Source organism: Orbicella faveolata, unplaced genomic scaffold, assembly GCF_042242905.1.
Source record: "Orbicella faveolata isolate gen_17 unplaced genomic scaffold, um_ofav_v1 contig_35, whole genome shotgun sequence".
In the NCBI taxonomy this organism is placed as follows: Eukaryota; Metazoa; Cnidaria; class Anthozoa; order Scleractinia; family Merulinidae; genus Orbicella; species Orbicella faveolata.
Window position 1 is genome coordinate 18,118,630 of NW_028301564.1, and position 25,663 is coordinate 18,144,292.

Consider the following 25,663-nt stretch of genomic DNA (forward strand, 5'->3'; position numbering starts at 1 on the left):
AAAGTGATAATAATAGTAATACAGTTTATATTCTCGGGCATAAATATGTTTTGGGCCTTTCTCAGGCAAAATACATGGCAGGCAATCCTAAAGCTCTCTTTCACTCACTGTTAAGAGTTTTTTCTCTGGTTAAAATTATAGGCCTTTCCATTGCGTAGTATTGTAATATTCATTTATATGAAGGTGATGTTTGTTGTAATTTAAAAGGGTCGGGATAAAATGAGTCTGAGTCGACATCATGATAGATTTCGACCTCAGGTCAGTCTAAATTCCAATTGTCAGCAGAGAAACCTACGCGTAAATTAAAAGCTCTCTTTTAGTTCTTCACACAACAGAACCTTTACTTTTCTATCAGCAAATATTTGTTGAGAGCTATATTTGAAATGAATTCGTATCATGGATATGTTTAAACTAACATTTACGTTATTGGCTTAAGGCTGGTAGGCTGAGCAAGAGTAGCGTTAGGATATAAATTCGGTGATAGATTCCGATGAACGAAATATGAAAACCCGAACATTAAAACTAAGTTTAGACAATGAGACAAAATTTGTTTTTCGAGGAAGGCAAACATTATTACATTCAGATTAACCTATCTCTTTCATAATGACTCAATTTCACGTCGGCGTTGTTTCAGAAAGCTTTATAGCTAAAATGAACCTGTAGTTAAATAGCTAATTTAAGTATTTTGTTGGAGAAAAACCATTAAACATAGCTTAGTCTACCGGTGTCCGTAAGCAATTAAAGGAAAATTACTGCTTGTTGCTGAAGCAACAGCGGTAATAAGAAATAATGTATTTTTAGTTTACTTTCAGTTAAGGTGATTCCCTAGTAAAAGAAACCGCCATAGATTTCCGATGAAACTTGGTATGCTGTTGCTACAGGTCGAGGAGATATTAAAAACGTAGTAAAAAGAGGGGGTCACTGTGCTTGTTCTCACGCCACAATGCTGACAAATACGGTTATTTAGGCGACTTTTGGTAATTTCCGTGCGGAATAAATAAGCTCGATTATCTTTCAATGCAGCGTGTTATGTCACGGAGAGTTTGAGTTTCTTTGATTGTTTATTCATACCCTGCATTTTTTTATCCTTTCAAAGGAAACATAATTTGGACATGCGTTGTTAGGCCCGTTCAGTGTCTCCATCTGTAGTATTTATTTCATTTGCCAAAAAAGTAACCATAGATTTTTGCTAATGTTTTTCTCAGTTATTGAGGATATTGTTCTCATTAAAATTAGGAAATAAAAAGTGGGGGTCACCTTGCTCCTTTTAAGAGAGAAAGAGCATTTATTTCGCTATCGAGTTTAGTTTGAGGGAAATCTCTTACGTTTTGTACGGGCACGCGCTCATGTGTGCGCGCTAATGACGCAAAAATCGTGCGCAGTAGGGATGCGCAATGCATTAACCATAAATTTAAACTTATGCGCACTGTAAAGTTCACAACTGAAAGTTTTATCTTCATCGGCTTGGTTTATTTTTGATAATGACTCATAGCTCTAAGACCATTAGACAAAACTGAATTGAAAAGAAAGCCAAGAAGTATGCATAGAGGATCCTTGTGGTCGATAGCAAAATACACCAAAAGTTCATGGCAGGCAATCCTAAAGCTCTCTTTCACTCACTGTTAAGAAATTTTTCTGTGGTTAAAACTATAGGCATTTCTATTAAGTAGTCGGTTGTAATATTGATTTATATGAAGGTAAGGTTTGTTGTAAGACAGGGAGATGACAACGGAGTAATGAAGATTATTAACACCTTGTGGTTAGCCTCCTACTTCGGGCTTCCTCAGGTCACAACTCTAGTTTTAGCATTGGGTTCCATATGACCTATCAGAATCATGTAAATTTTTTGGAATAGTTTCAATAGATGTCTGCACATGTCAGAATTGCTAACTGACTATTGCCTAAAAATTTACAAAATTATGTTTTCCCCAACTTATTCAGGACATAACAAATATGTCAAAGCGTTTTAACGGAGATATATCACCTAAAAGAAAAAATATATATTCAGTCATTTTCCACGCCTTGCAATTAAGAAAACACGGCTTTTAAAAGAACATATGTTTCAGCTGACATTTTTTTATGCTGTCTGAACGATTTATTGTAGTACAATTTACTTATTATTCAGTTTAATCGGAGTGCCTGTGAACTCTCCCGCTTTTGATAGCCTAAGACCAAATATTTAGCTGCAAAATAGCAAGTTACTTTGCTAATCTAGAAATGTGTATTACATCGGTAAAAAAGAATATCAAGGGTTCCGCAGTTTCTTGTGCTTTGTTAGGAAACCCATATGCGTGGTATATTTTATGCTAGAAGTACAATTTGAGTAAGAAATTTTAAATTAGCGGTACATGGTAAGTGATGTCGTGTAAATGTTTAGTACAAAATCAAGTGGTTCAGGAGGTAGATTGCAGGCTGTGGGTTGTATGTACTTGAAAGGAAGGTTCTGCTTCTATGACCATTGATTGTAGTAAGGTTTAAACATCCTGAAAAATGGGAAAAGAGCAAACAAGCAAACAAACACCTTCGTTGTCATTATTTTCGTTGAACACGTTTAGTTTGGTAGTCAGTCGGCTCTTACGTAGACTTCTTTCAAATCCTAACTCAGGAAAAAAAAACAAAACAAAACAAAAAACAGCGACAGCAGTAATAGGAACGTTGTCGCAAATGCTCAGATCACTCTGAACGAAAAATACTTAATGTAGTTGGAAAGGTGGGCGATGTCTTAGGTGTTAATGTTATGCTTTCTCAGTTCGAATGAACCAATGAGCTGATTATCTTAGCTTAACCATGTCCGTTACGCCAAAAAGCCTGATCTATTCAATAAGAAATCACGTCAATCATTAGCAAACATAAAGCACTATTTGTGAGGTTCGATTACTTAATCGCTGGCTATCGCGTTATTTCAGCGATTATAACAGAGCCTGTATGCTTGTCGTGTTTACATGTATGTCTACGTGCCGAAGACTGAATATCTTAAATTTAAGGCATTATAGCAACGCTGAAAAGTGCCACTGAGAGAAATAAACCGATGCGAAACCGATTTCTCAGATCGAGTCACTTGACATGCATGCTTTGAATCTGCCTTTCTTTATCGTTTCTGTTACTGCAGCCAGTTATTTGCGCTCAAATTTCTCGTTTACTCAGTTAATCATTTCATCTGATATTTTAGGCTGAAAAAATGTGACTATAAGTCTTTTACACGTCAAGTTCATGACTATCTAAAGCTAAACTGACCCATGTACATCAACCAATTCGGATGATTTTTATTATCTTTCATCCTAGGACATTCAGCCTTGAAAGATCCTGCTTGCCAAAGAGCTGAAAAAACATAATTTCCTTTCTTTGCACCCAGGAAAAGATATCTTGACACTTGCATCTGATAACAATAAGTGGACAAAATTGAAATGCGGATGTGACTTGATCTTGTCGAAAAGAATGGAAATTGCGTTTTTGTATCTATTAATACAGCGACTACGTGCTTCCATTAAATTGACATAAAGTGCTTGTTTAAAGGATGATATAGATTAAATCCGTTTGCAGAATTCGTTTCCGTTTAACACCTCGACCAAGAGTCGATAGGCGATTGTCTCGCCGCGGAAAATATCCTACAGTGGACAGAAACTTCGTCAGCGAAAGAGCATTTTTTTTAACATGAATTTTTAATAGATTCTAACCAAACCGTATGCCGGTTTCTTTTCCCATACACAAAGAAATCAGGAAGCACTACAACCCACATATATACAGCTGAGAAACATTCGAAATAAATTAAGTGACTCGTTAAGGAAAGGTTCATCAGGTTTTTGTTACTTTAAAATGAAATATGAATACCTTATAATAAAATGAATGGTAAAATTTGGTCTATGATGTCAACTGGAACAGAAAAGAGAAACTTGTAAATAAGTTAAAATGCAAATTCTAATTGACGCTTTTAATGGATTACAAGAGTTTGAACTTATTTACTTTGCTCTTATTTCCCTGACAAGCTGGGATACTGTGCTTTTCGTAAGTTTCTTTGTCGTAAGTTCAGTATTTGCGTTGATTGTAACAACTTCTTCCTCGACTGTCATCCTGTTCTCATTTAGCATTTGCCGAAAGCTTTCACTTTTTCACATTCACAAAGTAAATTAATACCAAGTTCACAGCTATTAGTCCTTTGTTAAATGTTTTCTTTGAGGTCAGGGCGAAAGTAGCGCTTTAATCGCTCCAGTTTCTGATGGATTCATTGAAACATCAGCGAACAAAAGACTCTTAAACAGCGACGAAAAGGCAAATAATCCTTCTGCAGGGTCACCGGATACGCCATAACCTACATAAATGGACGATCAACTAAACGTAGTTCCAACAAGCTTTGTTTTACTGCCACCTCAATGGCGTCTACTTCTTCGTTAAAGTTATTTATCACCTATCTTTTGCTCTTTAACATTTTCTCGGATGGATTAGCCTTTTTAAATGACGGAAACGATGTAGATACTTACGAAGCAGCAGATATAACCACGACTGAGTATCCAGATGTAGACATGCACGAAGGTGGGAAAGTTATTTAATGATTTACTATAACGATAGTTAAAACTGCTTTCAAAATAGTATTACACGTAGGCAAAAATTGAAGAAAAAAAATTCTCAGTAATAATGCTTGGCTGAAAATAACCATGTAAAAGAGAAAGAAAAAAGGAAGAGACGGAACAAACTGTAATCTTACGACAGTCGAAGATATTTCATTTAAAGGTCCTCAAATCTAGTCCGGTCTTTTTCTAACAAAAGGACACCATTTCCTTTCTCTTTTTTCTAAAGGAAATTGACATTCATTCAGTTTCCAAGACGAATTTCGTTCTAGTACCGTGCTTCAGACACAAATTAGCCTTAGTGTTTTTTAAAACAATTCAACAATGAAATCGAATTTTTTTTTACGTAAGATCTGATTGAACCAACCTGGTTTCGCTTTTGTATGTTGGTATATCAAGAAAGGTTTAAAACGAAACTAAAAGCTAGTTTGGAATCTTACTTTAACAAAAGCTTGAAAACAACTAAACGTAATTTCGAGTAGAAACTTCAGATATCGATTACAAATGTTTTACTTGGCTTTTGAAAGCCAAGCATGGCCAAGTTTCGAAAACAGTGGCCGCGAAATATTATGTAATAACTTGCTCTCCTCAACTTTTAAAGGTAGCTATCCGCAAGATTACATCCGCGAAAAGAGGTAAAGTGGATTTGAGTTTTACAATTTTTCATTCGTATTACTTGCAGGTGAAATGATCAAACAAGTCCATAATCCTTTATTCTCCGCGCCCGAGACATTCAGCAAGAAAGGAAACGTTGGAATTATTCAGCCTCCTTGCGAGAGATTCGGCTGCGGTAAACGAGAAATCTATGCTCATAAAAAGGCGTTTCCTAAAGGTTTCTTTACATCTAAGATTCGTCAACTGCAACTGAAAAGAGCACAGACATGGGTTGGTCCTCCATCATGTGGTAGATATGGTTGTGGAAAGAGAAAGTGAAGGCTACCAAACGATTTCAAGTTTATCAGTGTTACTGAGAAGGTTAGTTTGTGTTTGATTTATTCAACATTTAGTTTTCGTACAAATTCGATCAAACTCCATCTGGTTGTCTTTAATTTGTGAGAGTACATGTTAGAAATTTTGAATGAAAAGTTAATTTAACATGCTATCGATAATATCACAATGTCATCGGAATTTCGCCTATTATCATTTCTCCTTATGCGCTAAAGCTAAAATATAATTATGTGAGGAAGTTTAAGTAATAGGCGTTATGGTTTACGCTGTTATTTCGTTTTGCAAAGCACAACTTAAATAGTAACAGTGCGTGAACCAAACAAGGACTTGTGAGACGTAAATGACAAAACAAGCTGAGTCCGTGAAATAACACGAAATATCAATCCTATGAAATATTTGCTTCATCTTTTTCTTTTCAGCACTCTCTCGATTAAATCATTACGAGCAAAAATAGCTGATTTGTTTGTTTGTTTGTTTGTTTTTTGTTTTTGCTATAATTCAGACTGATAACCTGTTTGGAAGAATACACTGGGTGACGCAATGTACCTGATTGTAAATCTAACACCGTCATTTCGTCTGAAAACAGTTAAATTAATCCTTTCTCCCGTCTTTACACCTTCGGAAATAACTATATAATTCTGAAGTTTAATCCGTCGCACTTAGCTGCCTTTGTAATTACTGTACGGTTTCTCGAGTTTGCTTTCATAATGGCTCTTTTTGCTAGCATTGTGTTTGCCTTCGGGAAATTATTCCCATCTAGCTGCAGGGCTTGATGTTGAGAGAGCGATTTGAGCTTTATTTCCCTCATTTCATGTAGCACGTTCCGTTGAAGCGGCGGGAATATATTTGTATCGCAGGGTTCAGATAAATATCGCCGCACACTTCTCGTGTTTATTTAATGATGTTGTGCAGCCAATCAAATTGCGAGTTTTCCAAGTTCAAGCGCATCGTAAGTGAGCGCAGCCAGCAATGAACAGTTATCATGGTACCAATACGCAAGTAAATAAATCATTACACGGATTCGGTCAACGTGTTTACATGCTTGTTGCCTCACAATCCAGACCACGTGATGATTCATTTGGGAGGGTATAATTGTGCAATTTGCTACGCGCAACTGATTGCATGGGAGTATGTACAAACGCAGCAATTGTAACCTCCCAAATGAATCATCACATGATCTGAATTGAGTGGCAACAAGGATGTAAACACGTTAGCAGAATCCGTCTATTAGGGCTGCAAGCAAAAACCGTCGTCTGTGGCGAATGCTTCAGTTTTCGTTTTTTACTTATAGCCGATTTTCATTGCAGGCAATTTAAAATTCAAGTTACTCAACCTCCCCATCCTTCCTTAGCACGCCGATAAGGATCTAATCAACAAAAAACTGCAAACTTAAAACAAGAAGGAAAACAAACAAACAAACAAAAACAACAACATCAACAACAGCAACAGATAAACAGGGTGGGCTGGTTGATGATAATGCATGTATTTCGATCTTACAACTACTTCCGCTTCATTTCTAGGTTCCAGAAGTTAAATGCCAACAAGAGATAGAAGAAAGTTCATAGCAAAAAGAAAAGCAAGTAAATGGAAAGTTAGAAAAATTAAGGAAACAGATAAATAATGTATTACTTAGATAAATAAAAACGCGGCATTAAAATGTATTCTGTTTTATATATTTTCTGTTGTCATGGCATCCTTGAAGGTGAAATATGGCCTTAGTTTTCTTAAGGTAACAAAACGCCTGTATTGTGTTTGTCCGATCATTAAGATTTCAATGGAATATACCCATTAGTGTTCAAAATTAAGGTCGCTTCGCCATCTATCTATTGGCAATGTTATAAAATGATTAATTTATCATTGCTTTTAGCCGTACATCGTCGAGTTGTGATGTACTTGGGAAGTTTAGAAAGCAGTCAAGAACCTAGAATTTCTTTCGACTGCACCAAAATCAAATTTAACGTTTCTTTCGTGCTCCCCAAATTTCATAAGTGAAGCACACTAAAATATGAATCAGTTGCCTTCTTATGTTTTTGACTAGCTCGATCATCTCAGCATCACAGCTGCGCTCTCAAAAACTACAGCCAAAGTATTTTACGTTCTACGAAAATCAGGAACCTGCTCCGAAATGATCCCCGAATTTGTTCAACTGGGTCTAAAACGATATCCAAGTAAGTTTAGCCGGAATATCTTTAAGTTACTTCGGAATACAGAAAATCAAGAGAGTTCTGTGTCAGGCATAGGCGTACGGGCACCTTCGGACTTGGGAGGGTGGTGACCTTCTTGCCCGAAAAAATTACTCAATGCCCGAATGTGTGAGTGTTGAAATCGGGATGCAAACAAACTCAAAATGCGTGACAAACATAAACGTTCACAAAGATAGTTGAATTGAAAGCTTGCATACTCAATGACCTCTATCAACAGCCCCAATCTAGTAAGATCTAAAACTTAATCTTATTAAAAGAAAAAGTTCTTTCAGCGATCGGCTGATAAGCAACAGTGACATTTGTGTTTGAAGATGGACCGTTTGGACGTGTTACAGAAGCAATCATGTATTCGAGACGAAAGTCTTTAAAAGGAAAGGCCGAAAACGCTATCCCGCTGACTACCGCGGCGTTTTCGGTGCGCCTACGATACATAAGAGCAGCTGCAGATACAAATGGTACACTTTATACGGTACGGTACGATTACACGGTACGCACACGGTAGTGCTTCAGGTTCCAACTCACTGAAGTAACCACTGAACGGCCTACAGACACCCATTCGGGCGTCTAATCACACAGAGCTTCATAAAAAGTAGAAACTTTTTTTGCGAGTTTTGGAAATCACATCAACAGCATTATTTTGTAATGTTTTCTCTTAAGTGTCGTTGCCCGAATCATTGAACGATATTTTAAAAATTGTAATTGCCTTTTTCATTTTGTGGATGGAATAAAACAGGCAATTAACTTTCGTTTCTTTGTAAGGCTACCGCGTAAATCAATTTGTAAGTTTAGCCGAAAAAACTCGTCTTATCTCTTTCAGCAATTTCAGCTGCGTTTTTATGCAGTTGACAAACTGGGCTGGATAGCACGGATTGTACCGTTTAATTTAAGTCAGCTCAAAATTGATTTGAGCAACGTTACGGTTATTGAAGATATATATTTTTTTAATTTTTAGAAAACCAAACACAATGTTTGTTTTAAAAATGTAAAATTACAAAACGCAGTCTGTCTCGTCAAGGTCTTAAGTTAGCACTCAGACCTGAGGCTCGGTTAGTTCAATATTTTCCTTTTATATTGCGGTGCCTTAGTCTTCTGTAAGCGTATGTCTTAGTGTTAATTTGACCTGACACCTGTCTTACCTTGTCTAAGAACAGTGCTTGAATTCGGCGTAATCATTAACCCTAGGCCCCGTCCACACTACTATCCGGGGGAATTTGAAAACGCAGCTAATTCTACGTTTAGGCCTACCGTCCACACTGATCCGTCGCGAAAACGGAGCTTTTCGAAAACGCTTTTAAAACCGGAGGGAATTGAAAACAGTGCTTTTCATTTTCGTGTGGACAGCAGACATTTTTAAAACTGAACTTTTTGAAAACGATGACCTCACAATAATCACGTGATTTCCGTATCCGAGTTTTCCTCAAACGCAAATCGAAAATGACGGGTGATTGTGGCGTTTTTTAAATTCCTCCGGCGTAGTGTGTACGGGAAACATTTGATGCGTTTTCAGAGCGAAATCTTCCTTGCCACATTCCTCTGTCGTAGTGGGTCTTTAAGCTTTATATCGTTTTTACAATAGTATCATTCGATATGTCAGCTGCTGTGGCAATATTTTACTTCTATAGACTTTAAATGAGGTTTTCGTTCTTTATTTCTAGTATTGTTTGTTTCTTATTCATTGTTCTCAAGTTCAGTTCTTGTTACTCTGAGCTAAGGATTCGTCAATAAACGTAGGCAAATGGTGTATTGTTCTAAGGTGAAAGTTGCTTTTCTCCTTGTTGCAGAGTCATATTATATATCGTATGTAGAGCGGTTTTCCGTTAACGCGTACTTGGTCAAGACACTTGACTCTCACGGTGCCTCTCTCCTTATATATGCAGGAGTACTGGTGAATTGCTACAGCATCGTGGCGAGGGGAAGGGGTGGAAAACGGACGGTGAGCGCCATCTCACTGCGTCATGTAGAGTTGTATACAGTATACAGTGTAAGTGTGCCCACTCTTTCGCAACAGTCAAACATGTCCCAAAACAGGAAAAAACAACAACAACAATTAAGAACGGTATTTGTTGATTCGTCTGTTTTTTTTTTTTTTAAAAACAGGCTGGAAATTAGAAAATAGTTACTTTGAAAATGCCATAAAATTTGCCATAAAAGTAATAGTGAGTTTTATTCCTTTTAAAGTCTATTGCACGCTACTTTTAATGACTTACACCAATATAATTTTCCGCTATATGTTTTACAAATTTCTCCTCTAGCAGGCCATTTTTATTGGTTATAATACGATTATTCCAAAGCTTCCTTACGGCATACCGGCTAAAACAGTTCCGCGAAGCTATTTTAATATTTGATACCATTTCCCGCTGAAGGGCTTATTTTATACTAAGTAATGATATTCTTTTCTTGAAAAATTCCTCAACTAGTATTCGCAAAGCATTACAAAGAAAACCCATGAAATAACCATTATGTTCTGCGCCGATGTAATTAGTTGAGCAAAGTATTAATATTGGAAAGATAAATGATTCAATGTTGCCGTTGCTAATAATATGTAAACTCAAAACTCAAGGAATAAAATATGCTTACAGCTAATCTTTTATGAATGTACATGCAACATTTCGCAATGATACCAGGTGCAGCTGCATAAAATGCACTGTTAAGTTAGTTTTGTTTAAACTTGTTTACATCTACCCAGCTAAAATTTAAGAAACGATGAGTTCAATGTTGTAAATTATGTTTTTCTTTTTAAGTTTAACAAAAAACGGCTCATATTGGAGGACCAGCACTTTGAGCGTGGAAATTTTCTTTAGGCGCTATTACAATAAATCTTCCAAACGTTTATTAAATCGTCTATGTTCACGGGATGAAAAATGCACAGTATTTGCAATCTTAAAATCGTAATTACCGTACATATATGTACAGTATCTGTCATTTTCACAACTAATAAAATAACATTAAGGTTCTTCCTAGATCCCTGTGTTCTTAGCAAGACAGTTAATTGAATTTCGCCCTTTCTCTGTCTCAATGTTTGCCTTTTTAAAACATAACATACAAAGTATTTCGAAACTTGGAATTAGTGAGCAATTCTTAACTGATATTCAGTTCATGCTGAACATCAACGATGTTTTACTGAAATATCAAACGAATACCAGTAAAGCTTTGAGCCAGCCTCGGTTTAAAGCCAATTGTTTTTTTCCTGCTCCCTATTGTTGATGTTCGATAACTCTTCGCGGTTTCCTGCCAGTTGTCGATTTCTTTTTTCAAAATTACACCATTTCTACCAGGTCAGTCTTCCTGTTGCGTTATTGCGGTGCATTTTAAACGTCTCCTTTTCGTGGTGACAGGACCTTAAATGCTCTGTTGTCGGACCCGCTCAACAGTAGAGAGGCTTACGTCATCCGTCCGGCGACGAGTGGAACGCAGGTTACTTCGAATGGAACCGCGGATTCCTCCGCGGAAAAATACTTTTGTAAATCCTTGGCGAAAATTTTCATTGAAGATAAAATACAGGCAGGGGCTTATGCAGCCGTTTGAATAGGCAATAAAAATAACCCAGAAAAATAACGAACTGGCATAGCATGGGACATTGGGGCCCCATTGAAAGAGAGCGATGTACATCGATACGTTGAAGGGTAACCAGCAGCATATGAAGACAATTACGACAGCGACGACCATTCGCAATACGCTTCGGTTGCGTTTGGCGACCCTCTTCTTGTCTTTTACAGACTGGTTGCCCGGGAACTTTTGGCGCTTCAGAGTAATGATGATTATGCTATAGACGATTGTCAGAATGGTGGCTGGGAAGGAAAAGAAGGTGATAGACATTATCAAAAAATAAACTGTTGACGTCTTGTCGTGATCGAGGAAAGGACTCCAGTTGTACTTGCAGAAAGCGTCATCGTAGAGCTTGTAAGCGTAGAAGTATGGCGAGTGCAACAGAGCGCCCACAAACCAAGTGGCTGCCAAAATCCTACGGCGGAATGCACCACTGCTCATTAAGCTCGCTTTCATCGGGAAAACCACGCCGTAGAAACGATCAACCGCGATCGCCACCAAGCTGAGGATGGAAACGGCCGTCGAGACATCTTGGATGAAGAAGTCAAACTTGCAAAGGAAGGAGCCGAGCACTCCCCCCACAAACCATCTGTATGGCGCTGAATGAAGATCTGATAACAAGCGCGGAATAACAAAGACAGTGAAGAGGACGTCAGAAGCCGCCATGTTTAATATGAAGTAATTTATGGTGGATCTCATGCCACGGATCTTGAAAATGATGAGGATAACGAGGGAATTCACCAGTAAAGAGCCGAAGCCAATGACGGAGTACGCAAACGTTTTCCACGCTTTCTCTGTTGACGGGTCTGCGGGAAAACCACACGGATGTGACGCATTATTCATCGTGTCATTGGTGGACATCTTTGATTACAAATGATCCGTAAATTTGGAGATACTAGTATTTGTAACTGCAGATCTTTATGTCATAAAATGGCTAGTAGCACTTTATCCGCAAACGCTGAATAATACTGGATGAGTCCACTTAAAGGATTGACTTTCCTGCACAGGAGATAAACATGATATATTGCTTTCATTAGAAACCTGAAATCAATTTAAAATTCACACATCTAAAGCTGTTTATAATCCGACACAATTCTAAAACTAATGCTATTGAAAATGATTGTAACAATTGGAAATGTGCGAAAGCTTACTAACGAGCTGGCAAACGATTCGTCCACAGTTTGCACCTTACACGTTCAATTAACATTGTTTCTTTCGGAATACAAACTATAGTCTCGTTTCCTTTGGCAATAACAAAAAAACTGGGGAAATTAACATCTCATAAATTTATTAAACAATAGTTAGTTTAAACTATATATATCTCCGTAGGTCAAAACCTGACAATTGTATCTTGTAATTTTAAACAACTGAGTTGAAAACGTTGACCTGAGTAATAAACAGGCGACGAAGAGATTATGACGAAAAAAATTCTCTTTGATACGCACGCAGAATTGTGGAGCACAAGCATTCAAATCTTAAGATATTTCAATATCACCATTAGCATTTTGAAAAAACCTAATCTTTCTTTTTTGCCGAAGACCTTCCTACCGCCCGGAACTTTCGTGAGGTAATTGGTTTAAATTATTAATTTCACAGCAATGGAAGTACAGTTGCATTAGTAAAATAAACTGAACAGTGCCAATAACCGGCTAATTTTTAAAGGTAATTTTACAATATTTATAGGCAGGCATTTCCTCTGCGCGATAAAAACGAAAATATTGCTTCTTTACTTCAGTTTTCACTGATTGACTGTCATCCCTGTATTGTGCATACCAAATTTCGTGCCAAAACATCTACAGCCATCTGTCGTGAGAGGGATTGCATTATAATTTCTAAATTAAAATTACTCCCGCTTGTGCGATGGCTGTTAAAGATAACTCTGGTCTGTGTAAACTCTGCAAAATTGCTCCATTTATTTTAAACAAAGAATTGCCTGATTTTAACATGAACAAATTAAGTTAGTGGCTTACAAGAAGGAAATTTAATCCTGGAAAAATAAAAAGGAGGGCAGACAGAGAGAGCAGACAGACGAAGGAGGTTTCAGTGTCTTGACATTATTTTTGTTTAAATCGTTTCTTGTTCAAACAGTGCATCTATTAATATAGGTTAATAAAATATGCTAAGCAACCAACAAAGAATAGCCAGTGTTTTTCTCAAAAAAAGGTACCATTGTCTTTGCCTTAAAATCTGCATTACATTACTTTCAAAATTTGTATTTTGCTACATTTTTTCTCTGTGTTTTAATCTAGATTGCCAATGGCATTCGTAAGACTGTTTCCAGCTTAAGTGTGAAGTAGTTACAGGTTTTGAAATATGAATTCGGGCAAATAAGCCAGTTGCGTTTGCTGACGAGACGGTCTGGCAGGTTTTCTTGCAAGTTCACCCAATAAGTTTCCATAACAAAAATAAATCATTTTACAGTTTGTAAAGGCTTGCTTAGTCTTGCAAGGTTCGGTCCCTGTTTCGGGTTGGAGAACGACTTGGACTAGCTGGTGTAAAGGTTAACATCACAATGGTTGTCAAATTCAGTTTGAAACCACTGGTTTCAAAAAATGTTATCGAGTGCCTGTAATATAAGTCCAACTTGAGCGGTTTACGTCGGGTAGTCAGACAGACCACGGAAGGTTTGCGTTGATTTAGGTGAAAATTAAATCTCGATCTAAATGGATGTATAATCACAATTCAACGCATGTGCACACCATTCCTAGCCAAACGAAATAGTAAGTCGATACAACGTGGAAACTTGTGGCCACTTGCGACTCTGCTTCCAATGACACGAAATTGAAAAATTAGCAATTCCGACAGAGCTGCGTTTTTCTGGATTGCCGGTTTAGCTGGAGGAAATGAAGATCATAAGAAAGTAGACGGTCTGCGAGAAATATGGAAGATATATCTCCATTGGACTTAAGAGCATTTAAATTCTAAATCTCACTCTAAAAGGTGGATGCTGTGTTTTTCAAGTGGTATTTTAGACGAAGTCACAATTCAAGTGAAAAAAATTTGAATTTCAAATCGTTTATGAAAATAGTTCTGTGCCTTTACCAACTTTTATACTTATCTTCTTGTGTCAAGGCAGCAAATCCTTTAAGTTAAATTTCTCTGAAATAAGTGTCATAAAAAAGAGTGCCGTTGTAAATTAAACCCGTTATTTCTCACCCTGCAGCACTGATCAGTTGTTTTGTAACCTATCTGATGCCTCATGGTAATGAGAAAATTATTATCCCACAATGTCCTCTTCACGTACTCTCCGAAACGTAATTAGTGCATAAAAAGTTTAAAAAACAGTGGAGATGATTTTGACATTATAATCTGTTAGGGAAGATATGGCAACCTAGACTGAATCGCGCCTTTGAATCACAGGCTTTAAGATTAGCTTGTATATGAATATGTATTTTTGTGAGTTGGTTCAAGCTCGGCGTTTTTTTTGCTGCGATAATTATCATAATAATTCTCATCAGTGAGGGAGCTAAAAACTCTCTAGGGTTCTAGATCTGACTCAAATGTGGCGTCCAATTCAGTATTGCAACGACGTTTTCACATTTGATATACAGCCTCTTAGCTTCGAAACCCTTTTCGGGAACTTCCGGTACGTGTTTACTGGTGTACTGGGACTGAAAGTGCGCCTAAACTAATAATTGACGGAATTGAGAACACCGAAATTCTTGAATGGGTGTACATGCAATTATTCCTTCTTTTTTGTCCTTTAATTCATTGGCTTAGTATCGTACTTTATATTTATAGCCCTGTTTACATGCTTCACAAGAAAGTGCTTCTCGTTTGGAAGCTAAGTAAGCGATACAAGATACCGCATGCAGCTACATTTTAAATGACGATTTTCCTTGAGTTGCTGTCGTTGAATTTTGACGCTAACCGCCATCTATCGATTACTGCTATCAATATATTACCGTTTCAATTTTGGATGTCGGTAAAAAAAGCAATTATATAGCCACGCCACCTATGTCGAGCCAAAGCAATGCGGTAAGCAGCGGTTTACGTTGTACTTAACACGATGGTTACATAACCCAGTTATAGCAACAATTTAAGCTTGATTTTATCTGGTCGTGGGTATTCCGAAGTATTGATCATTTTGGGTTTGAATATACACCATTCTAATCACTTGACACCTGCTTGTTAATCCTCTTTTCAGTTAAAGGGAATCTTGCAGACTTCCTCGAAGAAAAATACCAAAGAAAGAAATAAAAAGAAAAAACATTTGGGGGTGTTTTCAATATCTCAATATAATTGATTATATTCTGATATTCAGTGATGGTATAAAATCAAAAGAAATATACACATTTGAAGGAAATGAATAATATATTAAAATTCCCACCCATCTGTCATCTGTGTTTACTTATGTTTTCGCACATAAAATTGGCCAATGCACTCATATTTGTTTTCAGATATTGATCTACCTTAAAAATGAAATTCAAATTTCTGGACCTGTGGCCTTCAGCCAGCATAATGTGAAAGTTCATTTGCGGGCTCTGTTTTAAGTGGCTAACTGAGCAAACAACGTGTAAAATTGATCGCTTGAGTATGTTCCAATTTCCTATTTAACCGAAGCAACCAGTACTAGTGAGATTTTACCCGGATGAATGTGTTCTTAAGTTCAGAGCCACGGATATTAATATCACATCAGAAGTTTTTTCTGTCAATTATATCTTTATCAGAGAGATCCTGCAACAACATCCTTGGCACTCTGTCACGGGTGAGTGAAGTGCTTAACATCGACTTTCGGGCAGCGTCGTAGGAAATCTCCACCTAGACGAACTGTTTCGAGATCAGCGTTAAAACATATGGATGGGAATGGTTCAACTCCACAAAATTCTTCTAACGAAATATGTTATTCGGATTCATTCAATTTAGACGCCAACGCAAAGGTCGGTCAAACGTTTGCTTATGTCGCTATACTCGTCCTGAGTTTGGTGGGAAACTCGCTCATTGCTGCTGTCTTTTACAAAGAAAAAAACCTACGCACAACGGTGGACTACTTCATTCTGAACATGGCGTGTTCGGACGTTCTTTTTGCGCTTACAGGAGCTCCTCGCAGGATAACAGAAATACTCTACAGTCCCTATGAATGGTACGTCGATGGTTTTCTCGGAGAAGCACTCTGCAGAGTGACGTACATCATCCAGGACATCTCCACTGCTGTGTTTATTGAGAGCTTAGTTGTGATAGCTGTGGACAGGTTTCGATCCATCGTTCTCCCTTTGAAACCCAATTTCGTCACGCCTTCCGTAAGACGTATCTTAATCTTTCTTACTTGGATTGTGGGGTTTGGATTCCACGCGCCATATATCTACACCTGGAGGTTATCCGTTCAAGGAAACAAAACCCTTTGTATTTATAGCTGGGCTCCACTTTATGAAATGGATAACGTTATCAAGGAATACTTCATCGTATTGTCCTTTTTTCTCTTTATATTGCCTATGATTACTTTGACAATTCTGTACTCCATTATTATCGTGCGGTTACGAGAACGTAAAGTCAAAGGGATCCGTTTTTCCACCAACCGGCAGAATTCTTGGAACAGGCAAACTAGAAATGTCTTAAGGACAGTCATTGCTGTGGTCGTAGTTTTCGCCATATCTTGGCTACCATTTAATGTTTTTGTGTACTTATTTCTCCTTTATTGGGATCTAAACCCGTCTTGTACTGTAAAAACTGTATATATGTATATCGTCATCTTGGCCCACGCCAACAATGCTATAAATCCCTATGTCATCTTCAGTACAAATTACCGACAAGGAGTTAAGGCATTATTTTGCTCCTTAAAAATCAGACCTCGTGTAATGGAAGCGAACAGTACTTCGGTCATCATCGATTTAAACAAAAAAGGGTTCAAGTCAAGCCATCGTTTGCAGAGAACGACGCCCAGCTCTGATAAAATTGAAGAGTTCGCTGAATGCTTCGACACCAGGCTTTAAATGGGATAAGCCATTCAATTTTCATAACGTAAACAATTGTCAAAGAAAAAACTATTTAATAACTAAAAATGGAAAAATCTCGTCTAAAATGAGAATGGATGGTTGTTGAGCATTTGCCGACGAATGATCATGAAACGCAAGAAAAAAAATTATGTCAAAATAATGAAAAAAAAAAGGTTACTGTTATTTTTTGGTCGTTCCTAGAGACATTAACTTTAAATGATACTCTTACAAATAATAACTATAATCGGGTTTCTTTTTAATTATAATCTTGTTTCTGTTTAAATTGCAAAGCTAATGGCAAATCTGATTATTAGGCTGACGTAATCTTGTGTTTACAGCTCTTGAAATAAGTTGCCCGTGTTGTTATGGACCTGTGATGTGACACAAAACTGTAACCCTCATGATTTACTTTGTTTGTTGCACTCGTTAGTTTTTTATATAGTGCAAGGTAGATGCCAGTCCATCATAAAGTTTGGTCATATGGTTTTCATTTTTTCAGCGTAGCAGTCCATTTCTTTCTTTTTGTATCTGCCAGTTAAACGTTTTGGTTGTCTACTACACACCAACGACTCTTTATACAAGTATAATTACGACGCCAAATGTAGAAATTTAGACGAAGTTAACGATGTATACAATATTATAGCGTTAATATAAAGGGCTGGTATGCAACGCGAATTCATTGTGAGAAATATCAGAGACATCACATTTTACATTTCACAAAGGCGGCTCCTTTTAAGTCAAATAATGTAAAGAACATAAACTGTGATGTAGGATACGTACTATAATAGCTATATGTCTGCTGGGATTGTTATGGTTTCAATCACTAATCAATGCCGCAGCTTTCCCATTTGAATGTTCCCCACTGAACTAGTACAGCAAAACATACAAGAATAACAGAAAAGTGAGCTTATTCGACTCAAAACCAGTAAATGATGTGTCGATCGCCATGCGGTATTGTAAGTTATACCTGTAGCTTATATTAGAGATGCAGATATGTCTACAAATATTTATCAGCTTTTGTTAAATAATGGTAATTGAACTAAGTGGAGTGCAATTTGGTCTGAAATCATACGCGTGATTTCAAAATTGAACGAGCACGCAGCGCGAGTTCGATTTGAAATCACAAGTATGACTTCAGACCAAAATTGCACGACACGAAGTTCAATTGCCACTTTATTAAATCCATTTTGAAATCGCACAATTTTATCGCGTTAAATTTTAGATTCAGTAGCCGGTGTTAAAATAGCGGAACCGGAAACGGCTTGACATCTCATTTAGTATGCAAAACGATGTCATGTGACGAAAACTCATTCGAGCATAACAAAGAAACAAGCAGTTCTGAAGTTGGAACGAAAACTGTCTACTTCATGCATCAAAGTTCAATTATCGTCCCCTGAATCAATAATGGAAGACCTTCCTTTTCTTCTGTGGATGAGGCAGAGACTTCTAGTTGTCTTTAGAGAAGGAATTTAAAGGTGCAGCTAGTGTAATTCTGCGATGGATTACTTTTGAGTTGTGAAACTCCCTCGGGTGCACGATGCCCAGTGGATGGTTTTTCTCTTTTAAATACCGCTCAATGGAACTTTTTATGATTTTAAGGGATTCCAGCTCGTTATCATCTCCGTTTCTTTTTGTTACCTCGGCGTAGTACTTAATACTCAAGACCTTGTCAAATTCTTGCGTCGTCGTTTGTTTCAAGATATTTTCAAGATGGCGGAGCACCAGCTTCGGAAGACGTTCGTTCATTCACTATTTTGTGGAGCGGGGCGTATGTTTATTCACAGCGACAGAGTTGAGTTCTTGTATTGCTCCGTTTGAAACTACCGGAACCCTGGAAACATCTACCTTCTTGAGATGGCCTTGAATTTGTTGTTGTTTGGTTTTCGTTTGTTTATGTTTTGTTGGACGGATCTTGAGCAGATGCTAAAGAAAAATCGCCAGAATATTCGTCAAAATGAACACTGAATGTTGGTAACTTCTTGTAAAGTAGGTCCTCAGCCTGAATGAGCTCATAGTCGTCATTCCGAAACTGTAATTAATTAAATTTGTCAAAAGTTTTGAAAGACAACAACAAAAACAAAGTTTTAGCAATAATTGTTACAAAATTCGCCACACAATGGCTTTTTTCTTTCATTTTCCTGAAATTTTATTGCTAACTTTTAACTAACCTTGAAATCTGATTGGTTGTTTTGTTTTACTGTCCCATTATCATTGCCTGAGAAAAAGATGCGACTGGGATTTAGAGCACAAAATAGTGCGATTCGTAAATAAATCGCACTGCTGAAAGCCAATCAGATTGAAAGGATAACCAGTGATTTCAAAATGGATTTAATAAATATATATATGAACATTTATCCAATTGAATTATTTCAAATTGTATTTAGTAACAAATATCGTTGTATATATTCGTCGTGTTGTAATAGATTTATCTCAAAGGCTACTGAATTGTCGTTCGATTTCATCCAAAATTTATCTGTGCCAGCCTCAGAAGGTATGCTTTTCACATTATCGCAAATTGTGCTTATGACCAAAAAAAAAGTATCATTATTCAAATACATTTATAACATAACTAAAGCAAAGCGCGCGCTCTGATTGGTTAATTTAGCGTCTACTATTTGCCCATGGGTGTACGCTGCTGACGTGTGTGCTAATGTTTACAAAGCAAATCTTTTGACAGACGTTGTTTCCAAAGTAATGGCCGACGTCCTTCTCCCAGAAATGCGAAACTGTCTTCACAGTTGTGTGAAGATGAAACTTTATCGATTTACTGGTGTGCAGTCGGTTGTCATGAATGAATTTTCGCGCGCTTGTTTTCTCTTGTCATGTAAGACTACACGAACATTTTTTTGTGATGTAGCTCAATAAAAGGACTTCTGTTGTTCCTATGTCTCAATGTTATGTTATAAAACAAATGGTAAACGCCATAGCGTGCACTATTGAGTTATGGATGCACTTGGGAGGTTTGCTAAGCACTCAAGAAGCTAGAGTCGCACGAGGCTATCGTCTCGTGCGACTCTTACGCTTCTTTCGTGCTTAGCAACCTCCCGCGTGCATCCATAACTCAATAGTACACACTATGGCGTTTACCATTTGTTAATTATCGTTATTTTAAGATACGCTGTAATAGCAGAGCTCCGGCGGCCCGAAAGGGCTTCAAACGGAGCCCCATACTCATATAGGAAAGAAAAGGAAAGCCATGATTTGATTTTCTCATGGTTATCATGCCTAGCGGTATTGCCCGTGGGCGCGTACGCACGACGACGACGGTGACAGCGACGACGGACGACGACGACGGAGTCGCGCAACATGGCGGCCATACTCCAAATAATAGGTTGACAGAGACATGCAGCCTTGGTTTACCGTGTACTTCTTTGATATTGGACATCCATGTTATGATCAATGGACACCTGTCGAAACAAAGTATCCGCTGACAAGTATCACGTGACGATATCGCGGGCTCAAGTTTACAGCTCATCGAAGTCGCGTGTTTTTTGAAGTTGACCGCTGACCAAGTGCTGGTTTTTCGATTGGATCGCGGGCTCATCTCATCTCCGTCTTTGTTGAAAACAGGGCAGGATTTTTCGGGAGCCGGTTAACGCTGACTCAGGATTAAAAGTTAACCGAATTATAACTTTTTCTTCTATACAAATGTGTTTTGCTGCTTTGTTTTGTGAATATAGTGATTATTAAAACTCAAAACAGAACTGAGGCCAAACAATATGCAGAAAACCTCAACGCAAAGTTACAAAACTGGCTCTGAGCAATCCGCCCCAGGAGCCACGCTTTTAGGCTGGCCTAAATCTATATATTATAGTTATCTCAAAGGATGTATAACGTTCACAAGATAAACTCATAATTGCTGCAATGAAGAGATACTGCTTGGATGGACGATGGACGATGGATACTGCTTGGATGGACGAAATTTTTAAATTATCCACAAGTTACGACAGAAATTAAAACTTCAAGAGAGCAGGAGTACAAAACGCCGTGTTTCCAGCATATTGAAAACAAATGAATTGCGCAGTCCATGAAAATTTCAAGGAAAATGAGCTTTGATGACTTTGCCATGAATTATTTTCTCTTTGCAGATAGAGTTGAAAATTGCCGTTTTTATGCTACACCTTTAAAATTTTACAGCAGGTTGGAAAATGATCTGAAATCTTATATTAATACATGGAAGGATGTGGAGACAACCAGACATGTAATTTCGCATCAGCTCCTTTGATCTCGCAGGTAGAATGCAAGAGAGAACATTGAGATAACAACGCTTGTGCACAACACTTAAATGATTTCCTCTCATAACACGAGAGCCTATTCAAAATTCAAAAATCAAAAAAAAAAAAAAAAATAGATACATCATAATTTAGTTGATCTCGTTACCATCAAGGTACACGTGCAATGTATCACGTATTAGTCAAATAGATATTTAGAACTTACACGAAGGGGTTACGGACAGCCTTGTTCTGAGCCGTCACCACAACAACATCAAGGCTAAAACAAGGCCCATCACCCTTCTTGGTTGCCCGATGTCTGTCTCTCCTTGTCGTCTGTTATTAACTGATATTCACGCTAAACATAGATCACTGAACATCGATGAAAATCATACTGCGCTTTAAAAATGCGAAAAGTGATTAGCCACAAGTTTATGATATCCTCTGGACCACATTTCGAGCTGGAATAAACAATTCTCTACTTGGGCAAATCCCATAATACACCTCTTTTGCCCCTCATAATTTTGGATAATCATTGTTTGCAATTTCTCCTGGGGCATGGAGATGTCCTAAGAGAAATCGGAAAACAATGCCTATGCAAATTTTTTTGGGTTTAAAGAGTGTATTATGGGATTTGTGCAAGTAGAGCATGGCTAAAAACATTCGTAGATTACATTTATATTAAATGAACTTCTTCCATTCTTTGTTCTTTTGAACAAACCGACTCCCTTCAGATTTATTTTAGATTTCTTAGATAGAAATGTCTGGAACATATCTGCTCAGGTATAAGATAAACATGTGTCACATAAAGTCCTTTATCGCACAACGATGTAATGCTCTAAAAGATTAATCAGTATTCTATGGAATTTAGTAGAATGTGCGTCGTATCAAATACAAGTCAGAAATCCATAAAGCTTTTCAAGACCAACTCACTAAATAAATCTAGTGCTATCATCAAAAATAAAACCACTTTTGTCTCAACTCTAAAAAAGTGACTGATATCTCTTGTTTTCGGCATTCAGCATGTTAAAAAACCGTAAACGGATCTGGTAACTGGACCGTTTCACAATTTTTAATCACGTATTTGTTTCTAATGAATAATAAATCAGTAACATTTTAATTTAGCCTTTAAGAAAGTACAAAAGATATGGGTCAGACGTTTAGTTTAAGCAGACGGTGAACGAACTGCCCACATTTTTCGTTTATAGGAACAATGTCGACACTGCATAGCTTGTATGCTAAAATATTTAGTAGAGTTAGATGCACGTATTCCCAGATGCTTCTAACCTACTTTTTTAAGCACAAACCACAAGAACTTCATGTCATTTATCGAGGAATGAAAAAGGCATCTGTGTCGTACAAACTCACAAACTTACTTTTTTCTTGCTATCTTGGGACAATTGAAGGAGAATCGAAGAAGCCATTCTATGCAACCGTAACGATTGAACGCCGACTAAACCTCCGAGCGGCGTCTTGCATTTCACTAAGTGTTATCAATTTATTAAAAATTTGAATTCCAAACGTGGGAGCTGATTAGTTATTGTTGTACAATCATAGTCAGTGCTGGAGACTACTGTACCAGACTGCTTGGATTACTTTTGGAATGCACTTATAACAAAGCTAAGGCGCGGCCAATTCATTTTGAGCTGTTTATTGTGCTAAACTTTACTATTGATCATATTTTTAGGAGGGGGAGGAGAGAGAAGGAATCACAAAGAAGTAAAAAAAATTGAAGGTTTACGGTATGAAGTTGGCGGAATATGACGGTTCCTCGGTGAGTTTCAATGCAAACACGATTCCATAGAACGATTCCGTAGACATGGACATCGATAAATGGTTTCATGTTTTCATGTTCGACGAGTTGTATGGATTGATCTACAAACTATGTGCCTTGATAAGTTGTAATGAGGGCTATAATCTGCTAGTCTGCGGTATTCGTAAACTGTATCTTTTGATAGCTTATCTTATCATTCCTTATGGTAACATGAATACTGTCAAACTCCTTCATTTGTCGCGGCATACAACTGATTACATGCCATTGTTAAGATATTGACTGCTGCCCGCTTTGCCAGTGGTTTAAACTGCCTTATGCCTGTGACAGCCAAGTCTAGTTCAAAAAATCACGGTCGTACTACATGAATATTCGAGAAAACCACAGACTAATGTAATTCTGAGGTTGTACAACAGTAAAGGAAGTAGGGTGTTCACATCGTTATGACAGTTGTAACAGCCTCGGGAGATTAATGTGAAATTTATAGTGATGAATTAGAAGAATTAGGGCTCCCATAATTAAATTAAAATTTACGCCACTGTAATTTCTGTTCATTGGTAGTTATTTATATAGCGTTAGTATCAACAGTGAATCTCCATTTGGGGCAAACGCGGCGCGAGTAAGATTGACAGTCAAGGGCTCGAGATAGATTTCTCGGCTATTTCGGACGAAGTATATTTCGCAAAAGATTGACATCAGACGATTAAAACACGAGCCTTTCACTTATTTCTAAATCCAGCTGTTTTGTTTTGCTTTTTTTATCTTCATCATTTTTGTGTGTTTTCAGGTCTCTGGCGACAAAATGTAGACAGAAACTAAAAGCCTTTCTTTCTCTCTTCCTCAATGCGGTTAGTATAAGGGGATATTTTATACACAAGGAGAGAATGAAAGACCCAAAATTTATCAACTGTTAATCACGTGTACGTGGTTCGATTCCATACCATTAAAAAAAAAAAAAAAAAATTACTTGTTTGTTTCCACTGTCTTGGCCAAACGTGATCTAAAACAACTCTAATCTGTGCTTGTGACGTCATGCACATTGTAACTAAACTGATTTTACTTGTAGTAACAAATATACTATTCAAAACTTATGAAACAGGTCTTTTTAATGTCGAGGAAAAGGTTGTTGTTATTCATCGTGGTATTATCGTTTGCCTCACGATGTAGTCACTTGAGATGTAGACCGCGACGTTTCGACTGCTTACTGCTAGTCTTCTTCAGGCGATAAGGTCGACTGATTGCACGGTATCATTTATATCACAAAGGTCGGCTGTGATTGGTGCATTTCGATCCTCCTATTGTTCCATTGTTCCGGCGAGTAGCTGTTCCCTCAGTGGTCCGCTGTTCAACCGTTCTCCTGTGGTTGTGTTTCTTGATCGTGGGTATCCATGCTTCAGGAATTTCAATTCCATTATCCCTGTTGATGTTATTAGGGTGAAGTCTTATGTGAATAGCTTCCTTGACCCTACGTGTGTACCAGTGACGATCTCGATCAATAAACTTGACCTCATTCCAGATAGGATAGTGGCCGGTCTCGTGGGTGTGTTCAGAAACGGCGGAGGTCTGGGTACGGGCGAGTCGTATATCCCTGTCGTGTTCTTTGATCCTCTCCTGCACAGATCTCCCTGTTTCCCCGATGTAGACTTTGCCGCACTCACAGGGAATCCTGTAGACAACACCATCTTGTTTAGCCGGGTTGACGGTGTCCTTTGGTCGCGCTAAGGGTGACCGAAGTGTCGTGTCGGACTTAAAGACGGTGCGAATGCCTTGTTGTTCTAGGCAGCGGCTCCGAAACGGCGGAGCGAAACGATAATACACTCTATTAGGTCTTTTTTAAGGTCTTCGGTCTTTTTAACTGTTATGATGGCATTTAATTGTAGGCCGATGGGTATGGCTGTTAAAACTAAGTTTTACAACGATAACGAAGGATGGAAAACCAAGGTTTTCTTTTCCAGTGAGTAATTGAAATTTTGAATGTTTTCACTCTTAAGCCTCGAGAAAAGCAACCCGGCGAAACGACTTTGTTTTATAAGAAAACTAATTATACTTGGCGCTCTAGGCTAAGTAAACAGATTGAATGGAGTGCATCTTTCATAAGCGCGTCTTAGTCGGGAAAGGAAATTATTCCCGTGCAAAAGATAAAAAATCTTGTGAGGTCGACTACATGTAGTAGAGCTCAAGACACATTATTAAGCAATTAATTGACAATGAAAGTACAGGGATGGGAAAAAGTACTGTACAAAGGCTTAATTACCACATTAATAATTGTGAGTTGAAGTTCAAATTTGAATAAAGGGAAAGCATGCAAAAGAAAACTAAAGGATATTATCACACCTGTTTTCGAATATAATAACACACTTTTCCAATGTCTATTTCCCAACTTTTGTTTAACTTGAAGGGCAGCAGCATTTGAAATTACCCAGGATCCCGCGTTTTGTTTTAGCACACTAGATCTTCTGAACTCACAAATGCGACAAGCGAGTTAATA

At 37.7% G+C, this 25,663-nt stretch overlaps 3 protein-coding genes across 4 annotated transcripts; 2 read left to right on the plus strand and 1 right to left on the minus strand.

Moving 5' to 3' along the window:
* The first annotated feature begins 4,163 nt into the window (after positions 1-4,163).
* Positions 4,164-7,171, plus strand: LOC110055617 (uncharacterized). 2 transcript variants are annotated; one of them, XM_089272469.1, is made up of 3 exons: positions 4,164-4,527; positions 5,245-5,537; positions 7,031-7,171. In XM_089272469.1, exons 1-2 carry the CDS (start codon positions 4,368-4,370, stop codon positions 5,493-5,495), a joined length of 411 nt encoding a protein of 136 aa, XP_089128595.1. In that variant the 5' UTR covers positions 4,164-4,367; the 3' UTR covers positions 5,496-5,537; positions 7,031-7,171. The 2 variants fall into 2 exon arrangements, with proteins under 2 accessions (XP_089128595.1, XP_089128596.1); XM_089272470.1 differs by lacking the exon at positions 4,164-4,527 and adding an exon at positions 5,052-5,163.
* A 2,681-nt stretch (positions 7,172-9,852) lies between these two features.
* On the minus strand, positions 9,853-12,543 carry LOC110055571 (QRFP-like peptide receptor). Its single transcript, XM_020761962.2, has one exon. It carries the CDS (start codon positions 12,119-12,121, stop codon positions 11,054-11,056), a length of 1,068 nt encoding a protein of 355 aa, XP_020617621.2. The 5' UTR covers positions 12,122-12,543; the 3' UTR covers positions 9,853-11,053.
* A 3,239-nt stretch (positions 12,544-15,782) lies between these two features.
* On the plus strand, positions 15,783-17,365 carry LOC110055570 (somatostatin receptor type 2-like). The gene has a single exon (XM_020761961.2). The coding sequence runs from the start codon at positions 16,057-16,059 to the stop codon at positions 17,188-17,190; it is 1,134 nt and encodes a 377-aa protein (XP_020617620.1). The 5' UTR covers positions 15,783-16,056; the 3' UTR covers positions 17,191-17,365.
* The last annotated feature ends 8,298 nt before the right edge of the window (positions 17,366-25,663 follow it).